Source organism: Quercus lobata, unplaced genomic scaffold, assembly GCF_001633185.2.
Source record: "Quercus lobata isolate SW786 unplaced genomic scaffold, ValleyOak3.0 Primary Assembly Scq3eQI_100, whole genome shotgun sequence".
Taxonomy (NCBI): Eukaryota; Viridiplantae; Streptophyta; class Magnoliopsida; order Fagales; family Fagaceae; genus Quercus; species Quercus lobata.
In genome coordinates, this window is record NW_022154707.1 from 183,393 (window position 1) to 204,466 (window position 21,074).

The 21,074-nt window shown below is 39.9% G+C and overlaps 2 protein-coding genes across 2 annotated transcripts; both read left to right on the forward strand.

The window, feature by feature from the left end:
- The first annotated feature begins 12,657 nt into the window (after positions 1–12,657).
- Positions 12,658–14,937, forward strand: LOC115972940 (putative receptor protein kinase ZmPK1). Its single transcript, XM_031093159.1, has one exon. It carries the CDS (start codon positions 12,673–12,675, stop codon positions 14,935–14,937), a length of 2,265 nt encoding a protein of 754 aa, XP_030949019.1. The 5' UTR covers positions 12,658–12,672.
- Positions 14,938–17,833: 2,896 nt separating this feature from the next.
- On the forward strand, positions 17,834–20,227 carry LOC115972941 (putative receptor protein kinase ZmPK1). The gene has a single exon (XM_031093160.1). It carries the CDS (start codon positions 17,834–17,836, stop codon positions 20,225–20,227), a length of 2,394 nt encoding a protein of 797 aa, XP_030949020.1.
- Positions 20,228–21,074: the final 847 nt, after the last annotated feature.

The following is a 21,074-nucleotide window of genomic DNA, read 5'->3' on the forward strand; positions in this document are numbered from 1 at the left end:
GGTTCAACGGGTTACGAAAAGGCTCCATTCGTAGCTTTGCCGAGCTGATTCAAGAGTTCGGCAGTAGATTCGTGACATGCAGCCGAGTGTAGCATCCGGTGGATGCGCTACTTTCCATAAAGATGAGGGTCGGTGAAACCCTTCGGAGTTACGCTAGTCGATACTGGGAACTCTACAACGAGATTGGTGGAGGAAATGAGAAGATAGCGGCAAGCACCTTCAAGATGGGACTCCCCGAAGATTCCGAATTACGGGAGTCATTGACAAAAAGACCTCCCGAGGATATGAGGCAGCTTATGAGGCGCATTGAGAGTATAAACGCCTGGAAGATGATCGGGTACAAAATAAGGGGAAAGCCCCGTTACTCGGGAGATCTCGGTAGGGTGTTATCACAGCAAGACCGAAGAAAGATTTCAGGATCCAAGAACCAGAGGCGCAAATTGAGGGAGTTAATGTGGCGTTCAAAGAACCTGTGCACAAAATTCTAGATCGGATTAAGAATGAATAATTCTTCAAGTGGCCGAACAAAATGGGGGGGTGACCCATCTCGGAGGAACCAAAACTTGTATTGCACATACCATAGGGACAAAAGGCACACCACCAAGTAGTGTCGGGTACTGAAAGATCATCTCGGGTAGTTAGTAAAAGCAGGGTATCTGAAAGAGTTTGTAGTGGAGTCCGCTGACCAAGATCCGGCTAGAGTGTTCAGCAGAGAAGGAATCCCCTCCCACCACAGCTAGGAGTGATCGAAGTCATGCACGCCACCCCGAGAGGTACGGCAGCAGCTAAAGGGGTACTGACAGTGACTTGCACAGAAGGAGAATCACCCGAGAAGAGGATGAAAGTTGGTCGGCTAACAATCTCTTTTGGCGAAGAAGACTTACAAGGGACGATCCAACCTCATGATGACGCGTTGGTAGTAACAGCTCGGATAAGCGGGTTCTTGGTAAAAAGAGTGATGATAGACCAAGGAAGCGGAGCCAACGTGATGTACTCGAACCTGTTCGAAGGGCTCGATTGAAGAGTTAGGATTTCGTGAAGTATGACACGCCATTGGTCTCGTTTGACGGAAAGGTCGCGGTTCCCGAAGGGCAAATTTCTCTCTCGGTGGACATGGAAGGCAAGGAAGTAAATAGTGACCTTCATAGTAGTCCGGTCATTCTCACTGTACACTACAATCCTGGGAAGGCCGTGGATCCACGCAATGAAGGCCGTTACATCCACCCTGCACGTGAAAGTGAAATTTCCCACCGAGTATGGAGTCGTCGTGGTGCAAGGAAACCAACAAGTGGTTAGGCAATGTCTGGTCGGCACAGTCATATGGAAGAATGAACAGCTCGGGCAAGCAGAAGAGACCGAAAAAGAGCCTATATAGCAATCATAGAAGCCCCGAGGGGAAACGGGGGCGGACGTTGCCGAGGATGTTTTGAAGGTCAGAATTTTTCCGGACGAAGACAGGTATTTCCAAATAGGCACGAGCATGAACAACCAAGAAAAGTAGAAATGTTGTTGTTTCTTTTACAGAACGTGGATGTTTTCGCTTGGAGTCCGTACAAAGTGCCCGATGTAGATCCCAAGTTCATTGTCCACAAGCTTAACGTGGACCCATCATTCCCCCCGAAAAAGCAGAAACCGAGGAGATCATCGAAGAAGCATGCTGACGCGGTGAACTTGGAAGTCCAGAGGCTGAAGGAAGCAGGGGCGATAACGGAAATATTCTTCCCGAGGTGGTTGGCGAATACAGTGGTGGTGAAGAAAAATAATGGTAAATGGAGAGTTTGTGTGGATTTCACAGACTTGAATAGGGCATGCCTCAAGGATCCGTTCCCAATGCCCAAGATTGACCAACTAGTAGATGCCACATATGGGCACCGGAGGATGAGCTTCTTGGATGCTTTCCAGGGGTACCACCAGATTGCATTGGCACCCGAGGACCGAGAAAAGACAGCATTTATTTCCCCGAGTGCTAACTATCACTACGAAGTCATGCCGTTTGGGTTGAAGAACGCCGGTGCCACATACCAGCGGATGATGACGAGGATGTTCCGAGAGAAAATTGGATGCACGGTGGAAGTATATATTGACGACATGGTGGTAAAGAGCAAAAAGGAGTCGCAACACACGAAAGACCTCAGGGGAGTATTTGAGATACTCCGACAGCACAAGTTGCGCTTGAACGCCGAGAAATGTACTTTCGGTGTGGGGGCTGGCAAGTTCTTGGGTTATCTGATTTCTACTCGGGGGATAGAAGCCAATCCCGACCAGATAAACGCCATGAATCGCCTCATACCGCCGAGCAATCCGAAGGAAGTACAGGTGCTAACCGAGATGTTAGCCGCCCTAAACCGATTCATCTCCAAATTCGCAGATCGTTGCAAACCGTTTTATCAGCTTCTGAAGAAGTGGAAGGGGTTTCATTGGGACGAGGAATGCGACAAGGCCTTTCGAGAACTGAAGGAGTACTTGGCAAAAGCACCCATGTTAATAGCCCTAGAGTCCGGGGAGGATTTGTTTATGTACCTCTCAGTGTCTGACCATGTTGTGAGCACTGTGTTACTAAGGGACCAAGGAGTACAGTAGCCAGTGTATTACATAAGCAAAACCTTAGTAGATGCTGAGACGAGATACCTGCCCCTTGAGAAGCTAGTTTTGGCACTAGTGCACGCCATGAGGAAGTTGCCGCATTACTTTCAGGCTTATACGGTATTCGTCCTCACCGAGTATCCCCTACAGTCGTTGCTAAAGAGATCGGACTTCACGGGCCGAATAGCCAAATGGGGAACTCATTTGGGTTCGTTCGACATAAGGTATCGACCGCGAAGCTCGGTAAAGGGACAGGTTCTTGCTGACTTCATTGCAGAATTCACCCCCAAGAGCGACGGGAAGATAATATGTAATGCGGAGCGTCGTCCGTGGAAAGTATTTGTAGACAGCGCTTCGAATGCTATAGGGGCCGGAGCTGGTATTGTCATAATCACCCCGGAGGGCATACGATTAGAACACTCCTTCAGATTAGGATTCAAAGCCTCAAACAACGAAGCTGAGAACAAGGCCTTCCTGGCCGGGTTGAGGGCCGTATTGCGTTTAGGCGCGAAAGATGTTGAGATTTATTCGGACTCTCGACTAGTCGTTCATCAAATCATAGGAAGCTTCGAAACTCGGGACTCTCAGATGAAAGCCTATCTGAGTGCAGCTAAGTAGATCATTGGCCAGTTTGGGACAGTGAAGGTAGCCCAGGTAGGTCGGGCACAAAACAGACATGCCGACTCGCTGGCCACGTTGGCTTCATCCTCTACCGAGAATATACCTCGGCTGGTCAAGGTAGAGCTTATAAGGGAGCCAAGTATCGAGGTGAAAAGTGATGACAACCTGGCTGGGGTTGAAGTTGCCATGATGTTAGTGGCAAATCCGTGTTGGATGAACCCGAACATAGACTTTATCGCCGAGGATAAAGTTCCGGACGATGAAAAGGAGGCCAAAAAGATTCGTCGGGTGGCTTCCCAGTACTGGCTGTCGGCAGATCGTAAGTTGTACCGGAGGTCTTTCGTAGGCCCTTACCTTTTATGTCTGCATCCTGAGAAGGTGAATGAACTTCTGACCGAGCTACATGAAGGAATGTGTGGTGGCCATGTCGGGGAACGATCTCTAGCACACAGGGCCATGACCCAGGGGTTTTGGTGGCCACAGATGCAGAAGGATGCCGCAGAATACGTCAAGAGGTGTGAACAATGCCAAAAGCACGCCCATCTGATTCACTAGCCAGCAGGTCGTCTAAACCCCGTCAGCAGCCCTTGGCCGTTCGCACAATGAGGGCTAGACATCCTCGGCCCTTTTCCCCGAGCAACAGGTAACCGTCGTTTTGTATTGGTGGCTGTGGATTACCTCACGAAGTGGGCGGAAGCTGAGGCCTTAGTCAACATTCGGGATATCGACGTGAAAAAGTTTGTGTGGAAAAACATAGTCACAAGGTTTGGGGTACCGAACTCACTAGTATTAGACAACGGGCTATAGTTCGATAGCAAAGCTTTCCGGGCCTTCTGCAGCGATCTCGACATTAAGAACAAGTACTCAACCCCGGCATACCCTCAAAGCAATGGCCAGGCTGAGGCAGTGAACAAGACGATTTTGAACGGGTTGAAGAGGAGGCTGGACGGGGCAAAGGGGAGATGGGTTGAAGAGCTGCCTAACATTTTATGGGCTTACCGTACGACTCCTAGAAGATTCACGGGTGAGACTCCTTTCTTTTTGACATATGGGGCGGAGGCCGTAATACCGACCGAGGTGAGCTTGTGCAGTGCACGGGTCACAGGATTTGACCTTGCCCAGAACGCCGACCTGATGATGGAGCGCTTGGACTGGTTAGAAGAATGCCGAGAGGCCGCAACCATACGGCTCGCAAAGTATCAATAGAAACTGTCCCAAAGATATAACCAAGATGTATAGGGGAGGGAATTTAGCGTCGAGGAACTGGTTCTAAGGAGGATCGTGGGAAACATGCAAGACGTATCTGCTGGGAAGCTTGCTCAAACATGGGAAGGGCCGTACAGAATTACCGCCACCGCCATCGCCAGCGCGGGGGCTTACTACCTGGAAGATCTTGACGAGAGGCCGCTCCTTCGGCCATGGAACGCTCACAATTTAAAGAAGTTCACCCGTGACCATCCATATAGTAAATATAAGTCAAAACTTTGTACTTCGCTAAAGTCAAGATAATGATGAAGTTACTTGTCTAAGCTGTTTTTGATCCCGTCATTGCACATTAAGAGAATTGCATGTTTTGTATGAAAAAAAATTCTAAGGACAGAAGCCTCGTCCTCGGTTCGATCAAAATCACCGAGCAGGCGGAAACCTTATCGGTACAAAAAAAAATTCTAAGGACAGAAGCCTCGTCCTCGGTTCGATCAAAATCACCGAGCAGGTGGAAACCTTATCGGTACAAAAAAAAAAATTCTAAGGACAGAAGCCTCGTCCTCGGTTCGATCAAAATCACTGAACAGGCGGAAACCTTATCGTTACAGGAAAAAAAAAATCTAAGGACAGAAGCCTCGTCCTCGGTTCGATCAAAACACCGAGCAGGCAAAAACCTTATCTTTACAAAAAAAAATTCTAAGGATAGAAGCCTCATCCTCGGTTCGATCAAAATCACCGAGCAGGCGGAAACCATATCGTTACAAAAAAAATTCTAAGGACAGAAGCCTCGTCCTCGGTTCGATCAAAATCACCGAGTAGGGAGAAACCTTATCGTTACAAAAAAAATTCTTAGGACAGAAGCCTCGTCCTCGGTTCGATCAAAATCACCGAACAGGCGGAAACCATATCGTTACAAAAAAATTCTAAGGACAGAAGCATCGTCCTCGATTCGATCAAAATCACTGAGCAGGTGGAAACCTTATCGTTGCAAAAAAATTCTAAGGGCAGAAGCCTCGTCCTCAGTTCGATCAAAATCACCGAGCAAGCGGAAACCTTATCGTTACAAAAAAATTCTAAGGACAGAAGCCTCGTCCTCAGTTCGATCAAAATCACCAAGCAGGCGGAAACCTTACACTAAGGCATGATTTAACCGAACGGGCAACTCTCAGCCTGACTTACTATAGTATAAGAAACCACTAACATAATCTAAGCAAACACACAAATAAATAGTCATTCAACGAGTAGAAAGTAAAGTTAAAAAGCAGAATTAATATCTCGTCGCCAAAACTTGGCATTTGTTTATGGGTCATCCCCGTGAAATAAGGAAATTGTTCGTTCACCACAACCTGGTGACATAGGTAAAAATACCAGTGAGGAAATAAACTAAAAATGCTATAAAAATAAGTAAAAGCGTGAAAAAACTGGACTGCAGATAATCAGCTGGAGAGCCGGGTTGGATCTGTCACTTCTTGCTGGTTGGTCAAGGGGTAGTGTGGGTCTTCACCAAGAAGATCCTGTACCGTTGGGATGCTAGTGGCCTCCATCTCATCTGGCTCAGCATGGGTATTAATCTGTTCAACCAGCTCCCTCATGCTTGCCGTCTCTTCCTCCTCATCGGCAACCGGTGGATCCTGCACAGCAGTAACGGGGCTCGGGAAGGGAATCTGGCCGGGGTCTCTCAGAGGAGAATCCTCAGGAACTCCCAGGGCTTGAAGAGCGGCAAACCACCCGGACTCAAAACCCAGCTTCCGGGCCTGGGCCACTACTGGTTCAGCAAATTGCTCTGCATCAGCGAATCCCTCGTTGTACCACTTCTGCTCACAGGCCTCTAGGGCTGCCCCCAGGTCGGTTAGCTCCTCGGCTTGAGAGGTGTTGAGGCTAATGGCTTCACCTAGTTTCACTTCCGTTTCATTCTGCTTAGCCAAAAGTTCAGCACACCTCTTCTCCGCCAACGCTCTATTTTTCTCCGCGGCAGCGGCCCTCTTCTCGACGGATTCAGTTGCCTTTAGTTTTTCCTTTGCTGTTTTGGCAGCTGACTCGTGCGCCCCCTTCTCACGATCGACCTCCTCAGCAAGATCCCGTGCACGGCCAGCCAGTATGTGAGCCAGTTGAGCAGCCTGGCAATCACAAAAGTTAGTGCGGAAGTAGAAGTAAATGTATGGAAAGGAATAGACAACTGAGGAGTTACCGCAATAGCGTACCACTCTAACCGGCGCCCCACGGACTCCTCAGACCCCTCTTCGAAGGCATGCATACCGTCGGGAAGAAGAAGACCCTCGGCCAGAGTCTAGGCAATACGGCCACCCTCGCCTTTCTCCCACATCCACACACAGGCAGTCGAAGGCAAAGGCTTGCCGTCCAACAAAAACTTGGGCTTCCACGCTGCAGCAGCTTAGGAGGAGGACGCAACCCCCAGACCGACCTGGGTCTGCGACTCGTGGATAACGACCCCCCCTGTTGGCTGGGGAAGAGTCTGGACGGCAGCATCTCCCGAACTCGTGGATGGTTGATCGGCGACCTTCTGTTTCTTACGGGCTTGTCCAGCTTGAGAAGAGGGTGGAGGGTGAGGTACCTGGCTCCGACCCTGAGAAGGTGGGGGCTAGTTGGGTTGCCGTGCACCGGGCACGAAGCGATCAATAGTCATAACCTTCCTTGACACCATGTTTTCGCTGGGTTGGGTATCTTCAGCCGACAAGGCAGTTGCTTCAATCGCTGGTTGCTCGGGCCCCGCAGTTGGGTTCTCGGGCTGCGCTTGCTCTTGAACTGGGTCCTCTTGTTGAATTGTCTCGTGAACTAACTCTCTAAGACGCCGAGACACACGTTCCGCGGACTTGTCCCGCAAAGGAGCTAACTCGTCCGAGCAAGTATAGCGCCTTCCGAACTCCCTCGCCTCCCCGGTTGTAAGCTTCGGTGGCAAAAAGTTCGCGAACCGAACGTCAATGTATGACAGCAGGGGACTATCAACTAATAGTGCTTACTTAAAGGTCTGCCAGGTAGAGTAAACTAGCTCTACTCTGAGGATCAGGTGCGAGGCCTGGAGCTGTCCGTCCTAGTGCACGAATATCTCGAAACGAAGGATGAAGTTCAGGTCTTTCATGTGGACGGTTCTGATGTCCAGAACGAACACTTTGCCGTCTGCAAAAGAACAAGTGTTATATCAATGTCCGATGATGAAGTTCTACTTTAATAAAGATGAAAGAAAAGAAAAAAGGGGGGAGGGGGAAACAGTTAGATAAAGGAATCAGTACGAACCCACTTCACGTCGTGAAAGAGGGCAAGGGACTTCCCCGGCAAACCAGTTGCCGTACACCTGAACAAACTCCCCGATTATAGGCATGATATCAGGTAGGCATGATATCAGCTGTACCCGATTATCTCTTGTTTTTAGGTAATAATTGGTAGCTTTGTTCCCACAGAGGCTATACATATGGTTAATATCACGGTAATTTAACTGTAAATCAAAGGTGTGGTTCAACCTACTGACGCAGCTAACTACCCGGTAAAAGTTGGGGGGAAGCTGGTCGGGACACAGTCTGTAGTACCTAAGTGTATTTGCTAAAAGGGGATCCACGGGGAATCTAACCCCACCCTCTAGGATTGACATTAAAGGAAAAAAGGTTGTGCCTTGTCCTCGGTGGAGAGCGATTTCACTCTCGTGGCAGTAAGCCACTTCCACGTCATCGGGAATATTAAACTTGCGCCTAAAAGTGGCCAAGGCAGTCGGGGCCTCCAAAAGATAAGAGTAGCCCATCTGTAACGCTAAATGCTATGAAAGGGAACTTGAAGAAATAAGCTAAAGGAATAGGAAGGGGAAGAGAACTTACTTTGGGTTCTAAGGGAGAAAAGAACTCTGAGCAGGTGAGTAAGCGCACAAAGAAGTGGTCGACAGAGAGTAAGCTCAAAAGATCAGAGGAGAAAAAAAAGTAAAAGAATGTTCTGAGGAAGGCTATTTATAGGATCAGAAAAGGGGCAAAGGAACGTTCAATCAAGCAATAAATGGGCACGATTCATGAATGACCCTGCGGAGGCCAAAGATAACCGACACGTGCGTCGCTTCGGTTTGCGAACCGTCAGGCAATAATGACAACTGAACCTGGCGTCGCGGAACAGCGCATCTTTTGAGATGAGCATTAATGAGAAACCATAACCGCATGAGTCCTAGGCCATAGGACTTCCGAGACCAAAAGGCTCGGCTGGCTCCTTAATTCTTTTTGGCAATTGGGTATGAATCAAGGGAGGGCTAATGTACTGCACCGAGATCCCAAGACCCATATGGGCCCTGGGCTAAGGCCCAATGGAACAGCCCCATCGCCCTAAGCCCTTCTTGAAACTGCCTTCATAAAGAACGAGTTTTGGGCCTCGGATCCTGAGCTGTGCTCTGCATGAAACTTCCCAAGCAATCATATAAACCCTGTCCGGGCAGGTCATGGGATGCTCGGGGAACATCATTACCAAGCAAATTCGCCTGAGCTGGAACCAAGTTCCAAGGCCATAATTGTTACATCCCACTCTCACCTAAACACCCACTTAAAACAAATAATATTGGACCTTCAATTGCACTAGCGATGGCAGTAATCATGATCTCCCCACTAACCTAAGCTATAAATAGCAGAAGTTGGGGGAGATGAAGGGGTTCAGAAAAAAGAGGGAGAATAGTCATTTAGAGAGGGGAGGAATGTTACTTTGAGTCTCTGTGCCGAGAACGACCCAAAGTAGGAAATCTTGAAGCCCACTTTACAAATAAATTGTGAGCCCAAGTGAGGTTGAACCCAACAGTCTCGTTTTAGGCTTGCACAAATATCATTCTTCTTATTTCTCTTCATCTTCCTTTATTTTTGTTTCTTCATATTCACACCCTTTTATTATAAATTTATCATTGTCTATTACATTCTATGCGTAGTTTTCCCTTACAAAAAAAGTTCTCTCTCTCAATTTTTTGGTGAATTTTTTATTTTTCTTACATCTCTGCTTTAGGTTGATAATTTTTTTTTTTTTTTTAATTCTTTAAAACTCTAATTTGAGTTAATGCGATTTAGTTTTTTTTTTTTTGTTCTCTTTGATTGTTAAATATTATCCTATTGCATTACAAGGAATTAAATATAGCATATAAAAATATAATATTATTCTATTACATAGCATGATTTGGATAATTTGGTATTTATTTTATTACAAAGCATGATTTTTATAGTGGTCAATTTAGATGTTAAACTATGAGACTTTACTAATTTTTGTTTTTTTTTTTTAATCCTTTGTGGTGGACAAAGTACTCTTAATAGTTGTATTAGAAGTACTCTATAATGTCATATATTTAGAGTAAAGCAAAGCTTAGCCAAACAAAAATAATCAGATGGGTGACAAATTTTAGCTTTTGCAATTTTATTTTAATTATTATTATTATTTTATAATAATTCATATATAGAAATTTAATTCTTAGATTTTGCTAATAATTCTTCATTTGATAATATGTTTTGGGTGGACAAAATTACAATTTCTGTAAAAAAAATAACCCTAATGGATTATCAACAACAAATTGTTTTCCTAATTGATCCAATTAGTCATTGTTTAAGTATTAAAATTTTGTTATATTTGATTCAATGTTTCAAGACTTTTCTAATTAAAAAGTAAAAAAGTAAATATTTTTTGTATCTTTTGGTGCAATGTATCAAGACTTTTCCTCCCTCACACATATGCACAAAATTCTTTGCATTTCAATTCTCCATTTTCACCTCTCGCACTTCCTCTCCTTTATATATACCTACTTATAGCCCTTCATGACATCCCATGTTAAGAGGGAGATCACAATTTAGCTCCCTATAACTATTTAAAAAAAACCTTAAGAGCATGATGTTGAATACTATAAAAGAACATTGTTCATTTCTTAAACTCTTAATTTTTTTTTTTTTTTTTTAAATGTGAATGTGTTTTGAAAAGTAGAGAAAATACTAATAAAAAATTATTTTAATGAAATAGAATCTTGAATAAAAAATCAAATGCGTGTGTTTTTAAAAGTGATTAACTAGAAAATAATCTCTTATTCTAAACAAGTCAATGTGAATGCTTTTTTTTGCTAAACAATGTGAACGCCCCTTGGTCTAAAGTGCGTTTTAATTTTCTACGAATATAGACTCAAAGTTGAAGGTCGAAACATCTCTTCTTGGTAAAAAAGAAACATCTCATCGGCAAAAAAGCAATAAAGGTGTTTTTTTTTTTTTTTTTTTTTTTTGAAGCGCAATAAAGTTGCACCCTATGAGCTTTGACCATTGTACTCCTATCTACGCTCTACATCAGAATTTAAAAGGAAAAATTAAAAAAAAAAAAATCGGTATGAATAGTCTTGGCCTCCTTTAAATCAATATATATATATATATATATATATATATATACAAAAGCTAAAACACCGTATTTATTATTGTTATGTTCTAGTTGAGTTCCATTAGCGTCTACTTCAATATTTTGTTTCTTTCTAATTTTTCTATATTTGTTTCGAATTTTTTTTTTTTAATATTAACACTTCGCCCACCTTTCGCCCACCTTTCGCCCTCCCTTACCTTTTTATCTTCCCATTACTTCTCCAACCGCTCTCCCTCCCTTATCTTTTCATTTCCCGACTACCCTTTACATTAATATCATTCTTCTTATTTCCCTTCATCTTTCTTTATTTTTGTTTCTTCATATTCACACCCTTTTATTATAAATTTATCATTATCTATTACATTCTATGCGTAGTTTTCCCTTACAAAAAAAAGTTCTCTCTCTCAATTTTTTGGTGAATTTTTTATTTTTCTTACATCTCTGCTTTAGGTTGATAAATTTTTTTTTTTTTATTCTTTAAAACTCTAATTTGAGTAAATGCGATTTATTTTTATTTTTTTTTATTGTTAAATATTATCCTATTGCATTATAAAGAATTAAATATAGCATATAAAAATATAATATTATTCTATTACATAGCATGATTTGGATAATTTGATATTTATTTTATTACAGAGCATGATTTTTATAGTGGTCAATTTAGATGTTAAACTATGAGGCTTTACTAATTTTTTTTTTTTTAATCCTTTGTGGTGGACAAAGTACTCTTAATAGTTGTATTAGAAGTACTCTATAATGTCATATATTTAGAGAAAAGCAAAGCTTAGCCAAACAAAAATAATCAGATGGGTGACAAATTTTAGCTTTTGCAATTTTATTTTAATTATTATTATTTTATAATAATGCATATATAGAAATTTAATTCTTAGATTTTGCTAATAATTATTTATTTGATAATATGTTTTGGGTGGACGAAATTACAATTTCTGTAAAAAAAATAACCCTAATGGATTATCAACAACAAATTGTTTTCCTAATTGGTCCAATTAATCATTGTTTAAGTATTAAAATTTTGTTATATTTGATTCAATGTTTCAAGACTTTTCTAATTAAAAAGTAAAAAAGTAAATATTCTTTGTATCTTTTGGTGAAATGTATTAAGTCTTTTCCTCCCTCACCCATATACACAAAATTCTTTGCATTTCAATTCACCATTTTCACATCTTGCACTTCCTCTCCTTTATATATACCTACTTATAGCCATTCATGACATCCCATGTCAAATACAACATACCAAAAATGATTTCATTTATATTTAATATTTCAACAACCACTACCTAGCTCTAACATTGTTGTCTCATCTAATTCTAACACGTATGAGTTGGCTACAAGAAATGGAGGAGGCATGCATTTTATATTGAGTGACTGTGGTAATTTTGATTTTAAAATCAAACGTTGTAAATTTTTGGATTTTGTAAAAGATGTGACTGATTGTAGGTGCTTGGTATGCATATTTTGTTTTAGAATTAAGGATAAAGAGAAAGACACATTTTATATCAATTTTTATTCTACAATATGCTTATCAAAAACTTTTATTCTATAATATTTTTTCAAAGTTGTTTTTATATTTCTCATTACTTGAACTGAATAATTATAATGGACATATATGTGTAATTTATAATTATTTCTTCTTATGATTAACTCATTACTAACGAAATTCAATAACAATTATACTATAATATATGTACAATATTTTTTAAAACAATCTTATATATAATATTATAACGTTATCCGTGCATCCCACGGTCGACTTATTTTTATAAATAATTATGGTCTTGCCTTGCCGAAGTCCATCACTAGTTTGAGCTTTCAATCATGGGTTTGCCAGTCTTGTTCCTTCTACTCTCTTTGGCATTTTCTTTTCCACTTATATCTTCAGCATTGGTAGTTATGAGTAAAGGCACATCCCTTTCGGTAGAGAAACCAGATATTCTAGTATCACCAAATGGCGACTTCTCTGCTGGCTTTTATTCCGTGGGTGATAATGCCTATTGCTTTGCCATATGGTTTAGCAATTCACGCACCGTAGTTTGGATGGCAAATCGTGATCAGCCAATTAATGGTAAGCACTCAAAGCTCTCTCTCCTCAAAAATGGCAATCTGATCTTAACTGATGCCAATAAATTAAATGTTTGGACCACAAACACTGTCTCACTCTCCTTTGTCCAATTATTTCTCCACAACACTGGTAACCTTGTTCTATGTAACAATGAAGGTCTTATTTTGTGGGAAAGCTTTCACTTCCCTACAGATACCCTTCTCCCTCAACAACTACTCACTAGAAACACAAAGCTTGTCTCTTCAAGAAGCCAGACCAACTTTTCCTCCGGTTTCTATGAGTTTTTATTCGGAAACGATTACCTTCTTCACATTGTTTATAATAGTCCTGATGTTTCCAGTATTTACTGGCCGTCTACATGGCCTGTGTATAACATTAGTAGAATTGGTGTCCTTAATTCCTTAGGGAACTTTAGTTCATCTGATGGTTTTACTTTTATGTCATTTGACTATGGAGCAGTGCTTCATAGAAGATTGACACTTGATTATGATGGTAATATTCGATTGTATAGTTGGGAAGAGGAGGGAAAGACTTGGGTTGTTTCATGGCAAGCCATTCAAACACCTTGTAACATTCCTGGTGCTTGTGGGGCCAACAGTTTGTGCAGTTATGTTATTGGTTCTGGCCGGAAATGTTCCTGCCTTCCAGGATACAAGATGAAAAATCATAGTGATTGGGCTTATGGTTGTGAACCCCAATTTCATCTCTCTTGCAACAAAAATGAGTCGAAATTTCAGCTATTGTCCCATGCAGACTTTTACGGGAATGATTTTGGGGTCTTCCTCAATTACACCCTCGACCATTGTAAGGATATATGCTTGAAATCATGTGATTGCAAAGCATTCCAATACACCCTTCGCCATGGTTATACAATTTGTTATCCTAAGATGCTATTGCTGAATGGATCTCGTTATCCAAATTTAAATGGAAACATCTATTTGAAATTGCCAAAAAACAAATTCTTGTCCAACAACAATCCTCTAGAAGAATTCAGTTTAAATTGCTCAAGTAAAAGTACACTACAAAGTAGTAAATACAATGAAAACGGGACAGTGAAATTCATGCTTTGGTTTGCCTGTGGAGTAGGAGGACTTGAAATCATCTGTATCTTTGTGGTGTGGTTTCTCTTGATCAAAACCCAAAAAAAATCAAGTGCAGACAAGGAAGGTTATGTTCTTGCTACCACTGGATTCAGCTATTTTACCTATGCTGAGCTAAAAAAGGCCACAAAGGGTTTTACTGAAGAGATTGGAAGAGGTGCAGGGGGAATTGTATACAAAGGGGTGTTGCCTGACGGTCGAGTTGCAGCAATCAAGCGTCTCAATGAAGCCAACCAAGGAGAAGGTGAATTTCTAGCAGAAGTAAGCATCATTGGGAGGATTAACCACATGAACTTAATAGAGATGTGGGGTTATTGCGCAGAGGGAAAGCACATGCTTTTGGTGTACAAGTACATGGAGCACGGTTCTTTAGCAAAAAACCTCTTAGCTAAGACACTTAATTGGGAGAAAAGGTTCAAAATTGCTATGGGCACTGCGAAAGGCCTAGCCTATTTGCATGAGGATTGCTTGGAATGGATTTTACATTGCGATGTAAAACCTCATAATATACTTTTGGACTCTACTTATCAACCAAAGGTGGCAGATTTTGGCCTGTCAAAGTTACAAAATAGAGGTATTCTTAAGAATTCAAGCTTCTCAAAAATAAGAGGAACCCGTGGTTATATGGCTCCAGAGTGGGTTTTCAATCTACCTATTACCTCCAAAGTGGATGTTTATAGCTATGGGATTGTTGTGCTAGAAATGGTGACCGGAAAGGGGCCATCAAGGAGTGTCCATGCTATAGATGATGGTGGGGAGGTAGAGAACAAAAGGCTGGTTACGTGGGTGAGAGAAAATATGAAGAAAGCGGCTGCAAATATTTCCTCACTTGAAAACATCATTGATCCAATGTTGGAAGGTAAATATGATATGGGGGAGATGGAAGCTTTGGTTCAAGTTGCTCTACAATGCATAGAAGAAGATAAAGATGCAAGACCTACCATGAGCCAAGTAGTTGAGATGCTCTCATACCAAGAAAAAGATTCAGTCCCATGACCTACTAAATATGATATGTCTAGTGACTACCAAATTCCATTCATAAAGCAAGCATAGTTGTGAACCCGTTACCCAATAAATTGGAGTATCTCCTATAGTCCTATACGTTGGGTTGGCATTTTGGTTTAGCATCCACTTTGATGTGAAATAGCTGAGTGTGTGTGTTTTTAAATTTATTTAACCTTTTCATTAGCTTGCATCTTCCTTTTAAACTAGTTATGTACCTACAACAACATGAGTCAATAAAATCTGTGACTTAATTCTCAAAAAATAAAAATAGAATTCCTCGTTTGTTAGATAATTCTTCTCCATCCTTTTCCAAAGATTAAAAATTCAATAATTTGATAAAAATTTTGGCTAAAACATATTGTTGATCTCTAAAGTTTAGCAATTTTAGTTCCTGAAATTTAAAGTTATCACTTTTAATTCTTAACAAACTTAAAATAATTGCTTTTAGTCCCTAAATAATTTAAAGTGATCAATCTTAGTCCCTAACAAACTCTAAGTAATAGCTTGTGCAATCACTTTAAACTTTGTTAATTAAGAGAGAGAGAGAGAGAGAGAGAGAGAGAGAGAATAATTTATTAATATTTTTGTGTCAAGAATTGTGTAGGGGACTACCTTGTTATATAAGCATATATGTGTGTAGCTCAAGTAAAAGGAGTGTGGGGCAAGTAATTTATAGCACAAGTAATAAAACATTAGGACTAAGTCCAAAATGGCAAAATGCTCCTTTTGTCCATCAAGGTGCCGAAGGGGAGGTTTTATTTATCATCATCTGAACTCACTGGAGTGAATATGAATTTTCTAAGATTTTAAATTTTTCTCTCCTTTGCAAGCCCAGAGGAGGCAGGCTTTACCTTAGATTTTCTAACCATGTCTAGCCAGATGAATAATTTGTTCAAGCAGCCCAGTCCATTAAAAAGGTTATTCCAGTCTAGACTCTAGACACTATTCTCTGGACCTTCATTTGTTAAATTATAAAAGCTAAACATCGACAAGGTAAATTGCGAGTGCCATAAACAACGCCAAGGCCATACCCAACCAACAAAATAGAAGTATCTGTAAAGCGCAGACGGCTATGGCATCTCGAGAAATCTAGAGATGTTGTATAAAATTACGTAGAATCATGTTATTATTTTCTCAGGTTTTTTTTTTTTTTTTTGGATGAAACAGAATAATATTACTTATAATTAAAAGCATAATACAGAACAAAGAGCCTAAGAAGACTCAAGACTCAAAAAAAAAAAAAAAAAAAGGTCTGCAAAGACACATGAAAACCCGTTAAAAAAGAGCTAACACCAACTCTAGCTAAAGACAACGCTAGACAATACAAACCAGCGTTAAAGTGTTAAACAGAGCTATATATTAGCCCATCATTGTGCAAGATATAGAATAATGCCCCAATTAACAATAAAAATTAAATAATCACCACTGCGCAACCTTAATATGGTAATCACTTCACAAGTACAAAATTCTTATAAAATAAGAGATAAGGATTAGAATTCAAGTTTTTAAGAATGAGTTTCATATACATTTATACTTAAATTAGATTATAATAAAATTTATATTTTGTATAAAAAAAAATCCTCAACTTTTTATTTTTTATTTTATGAAATGATAACAATCCTCAACTTTAATAATTATGAATAACTACATTAGTAGTAGAATTTTTTTACATTAAAAAGAGGAAGGAGATGGGGAGAGAGACTAAGGGTGCGTTTGGATACTACTTATTTTGCTGAAAACTGAAAACAATAAAAAAAATAATAATTTTTTTATTTCTGTTCACACAAAAAATACTATTTGCCTGTTTGCAGTGCAAGAGGTGCTAGTCCTGGACGTGGATGCGCTGGACGTGATCCAAACGGGTACGCGTCCACATCTAGCGTTTTTGGCTTCTTTTTTTTTTTTACCAGCGCCTATTGCACTGTTCATGGGACATGAACAATGCAAATAGGCAAATGAACAGTTTTTTTGGTGTGAACAGTAATCCGAAAATAATTTTTTTAATATTTTTAGTTTTTAATTTTTAACAAAATAAACAGTATTTAAACAGACCCTAAATGAGAGACCACCTGTCTAATTTATCTGTCAAAAAATCCTCATTAGGACTTTGAAACGTAAAATACGTTCAGTACTATTGGTTGAATAACAGTGCAAAGTCACAGCAGCAAAAAAATAGGAGTGCAAAGTCACATCAGCAATAACTTAGAACTTTCAACAGAAATGATTAAATTAAAAAAAAATAAAAAAAATAAAGATCTTATCTTTGATCGTATTTTTTCCACACTACAATCAAGCAGATGTAATGAATCTTGGGAGCCATCTCTCAACTTATTTTGTTCCCCACTACCAGATCAAGACAAGTTGACTCTGGTCTATTTGAACTAATTAGTACGTAAGCCATTTTCCAGGTCCAAGTTTAATTCAATTAGGAGAATTTTTAATTTAGCAGCCCACCCTTGAAAAAAAAAAAAAAAAAACACCCACACATCACATTTCTTACACGTCCCCTAAAATTTGTAATGTTTTTTTAGCATTTTTCATATTTAAATAAAATAGAGAATTATATTTTAGAGAGTGATTAGCTAACCTAATACAGACAAGACAATGTGAGTGCTCTTGCCTCTAAAACGCGTTCTAATTCTGCTGACTATGAATTTAGATTCAAAATTGAAACAGTACATCTCATCGACCCAAAAAAGCAATCATGGTTTAATGTCCAATAATGTCGTACCATTGTGCTTCAAGTCTACCCTCTACATCATAATTTTTGAAGAGAATTTTTCGGTAGGAATAGACTTTATTGGTTTTAAATAGAAATTAATTACGTTCTTGCTTAAACTAAAAAAAATAAAATTACGTTCTTGCTTTGCCTTGCCCAATACCTCTCATGGGTTCGCCACCCTTCTTCCTTCTACCCTCTTTCGTATTTTCTTTCCCACTTTCAGCTTCAACAATAGTCGTTATCAGCAGATTCAGTACAGGTACATCCCTGTTTGTAGAGAAACCAGATATTCTAATATCACCAAATCGCGACTTCTCTGCTGGCTTTTATTCCGTGGGTGATAATGCCTATTGCTTTGCCATTTGGTTTAGCAACTCACGCACTGTAGTTTGGATGGCAAACCGTGACAACCCAGTTAATGGAAAGCACTCAAAGCTCTCTCTCTTCGATACTGGCAATCTCATCTTAACTGATGCCACTAAGTTAAATGTCACCGTTTGGGCCACAAACACTGTCTCACTCTCCTCAGTCCAACTATTTCTCAACGACACCGGTAATCTTGTTCTATGTGACAAGGAAGGTATTGTTTTGTGGCAAAGCTTTGACTTCCCTACAGATACCCTTCTTCCTCAACAACTACTCACTAGAAAAGCAAAGCTTGTCTCTTCAAGAAGCCAGACCAACTTTTCCTCTGGTTTCTATGAGCTTTCCTTCAACAACGATAACCTTCTTCGCTTTGTTTATAATGGCTTAGATGTTTCTGATATTTATTGGTTTTATTCAGGGCTTGAAGATTACAATAATAGCATACTTGTCTTTAATTCCTTAGGGAATTTAAGTCCATCCGATGATTTTACCATTATGTCTGCCGACTATGGAGCAATGCTTCATAGAAGATTGACACTTGATTATGATGGTAATATTCGATTGTACGGTTGGGAAGAGGAGAGGCAGAGTTGGGTTGTTTCATGGCAAGCCATTCAGAGACCTTGCATCATTGCTGGTGCTTGTGGGGCTAACAGTTTTTGCAGTTACGTTACTGGTTATGGCAGGAAATGTTCCTGCCCATCAGGATACAAGATGAAAAATCGTAGCGATTGGGCTGATGGCTGTGAACTCGAAGTTGAACTCTCTTGCAAGGAAAATGAGTCGGGGTTTCTGATGTTATCCCATGTTGACTTTTACTCGTATTACGGGAATGATTTTGGGAACTTCCTCAATTACACATTTGATCAATGTAGGGATCTATGTTTGGCAGCATGTGATTGCATAGCGTTCGAATACAACTTCAACAAGGAGGCTGGTTATTCAAAATGTTATCCTAAGACACGATTGCTAAATGGGTATCGTTCGCCAGAATTAAATGGAGACGTCTATCTGAAACTACCAAAAAGCTATATCTTGTCCCACCACAATCCTCTAGAAGAATTCAATTTAAATTGCTCAGGTGATGGTACACTACAAAGCGGTAAAAACAGCACAGAGAAATTCATGCTCTGGTTTGCTTGTGGAGTGGGTGGACTTGAAATCATCTCTTTCTTTCTGGCGTGGTTTCTTCTCATCAAAACACAGAAAATTTTAGGTGTTGCCAAGCAAGCCTATGATCGTGCTGCCATTGGATTCAGAAAATTTACATATACAGAACTAAAAAAGGCCACAAAGAGTTTTAGTGAGGAGATTGGAAGAGGTGCAGGAGGGATTGTCTACAAAGGGGTGTTGTCTGACAATCGAGTTGCCGCAATCAAACATCTCAATGAAGCCAGCCAAGGAGAAGGTGAATTTCTAGCTGAAGTAACCATCATTGGAAGGATTAACCACATGAACTTAATAGAGATGTGGGGGTATTGCACAGAGGGAAAGCATAGGCTTTTGGTGTATGAGTACATGGAGCATGGTTCTTTAGCAGATAACCTCTCAGTCAATGTACTTGATTGGGAAAAAAGGTTCAAAATTATCATGGGCACTGCGAAGGGCCTAGCCTATTTGCATGAGGATTGCTTGGACTGGATTTTACATTGCGATGTAAAATCTCAAAATATACTTTTGGACTCAACTTATCAACCAAAGGTGGCAGATTTTGGCCTGTCCAAACTTCAAAATAGAGATGTCCTTAAGAATTCAAGCTTCTCAAAGATAAGAGGAACTCGAGGTTATATGGCTCCGGAGTGGGTTTTCAATCTACCTATCACCTCCAAAGTGGATGTTTATAGCTATGGGATTGTTGTTCTGGAAATGGTGACCGGAAAGGATCCATCAAGGAGTGTCCATGCTATAAATGATGGTGGGGTGGCAGAGCATAAAAGGCTGGTTACATGGGTGAGGGAAAAAATGAATAAAGCAGCTGCAATTACTTCTTTACTTGAAGAGATCATTGATCCACTGTTGGAAGGTAAATATGACATATTTGAAATGAAAGCTTTGGTTCAGGTTGCTCTACAATGCATAGAAGAAGACAAAGATGTAAGACCTACCATGAACCAAGTAGTTGAGATGCTCTTACTCCAAGAAAAAGTTAGTGATGGTGTTACATATAACGAGTGCAATCTTATGGCCTACTAAATATAATATGTCAAGTGACTTCAAAATTTATTTCATAAAGCAAGCATAGTTGTATTATAATAATAATAATAATAATAATAATAATAATAATAATAATAATAAAGTAAGCATAGTTGTGAACCTTGTTCTCTCCTATAGTTCAACATATTGGGCTGGCATTTCGCATGCACTTCCATGCGAAATAAGTGTGTGAGTGTGTGTTTGTGTGTGTGTGTGTGTTTTTTTCTTTTTTATATATATAATTTATTTAACCTTTTCATCAACTTGCATCTTCCCTTTAAACTAGTCATGTACCTGCAACAACGTGATTCAGTAAAGTCTCTGTCTGAATTGTTAGAATAAAACTTCAATAATATGATAAAAATTTAGGTTAAAATATATTGTTTGTCTCTAAAGTTTAAATATTGGCAGTTTTAGTCACTAAAATTTAAATTGATCACTTTTAATCCTTGACAAACTTAAAATAGTCGCTTTTAATCCCTAAAAAATTTACAAAGGTCAATCTTGGACCCTAACAAACTCTAAGTGATTGCTTGTTGTCTTGTGGAATGATAATGTGTCAACTTCTAATTTGACCATGTCATATAAGGGATTAAATATGATCACTTTAAACTTTATTAATAAATTAAATTAATGTAGAGAGAGAGAGAGAGAGAGAGAGAAAATAATCTATTAATATTTTTGTGTTAAGAATTGTGCAGGGAAACTACCTTTTTATTTAAGTATTTATGATATATGTGTAGCACAAGTAATCGGAGTGTAGGGCAAGTAATTTATACTACAGGTAATAAAATATTGAGCCAGTAATATATAATAACAAACTTTAGGGACTAAATTCACTAATATG

Excerpts from the sequence above, each read along its gene's own strand:
- LOC115972941 (XM_031093160.1), top strand. The coding sequence starts at position 17,834 with ATGGGTTCGCCACCCTTCTTCCTTCTACCCTCTTTCGTATTTTCTTTC.
- LOC115972940 (XM_031093159.1), top strand. The coding sequence starts at position 12,673 with ATGAGTAAAGGCACATCCCTTTCGGTAGAGAAACCAGATATTCTAGTA.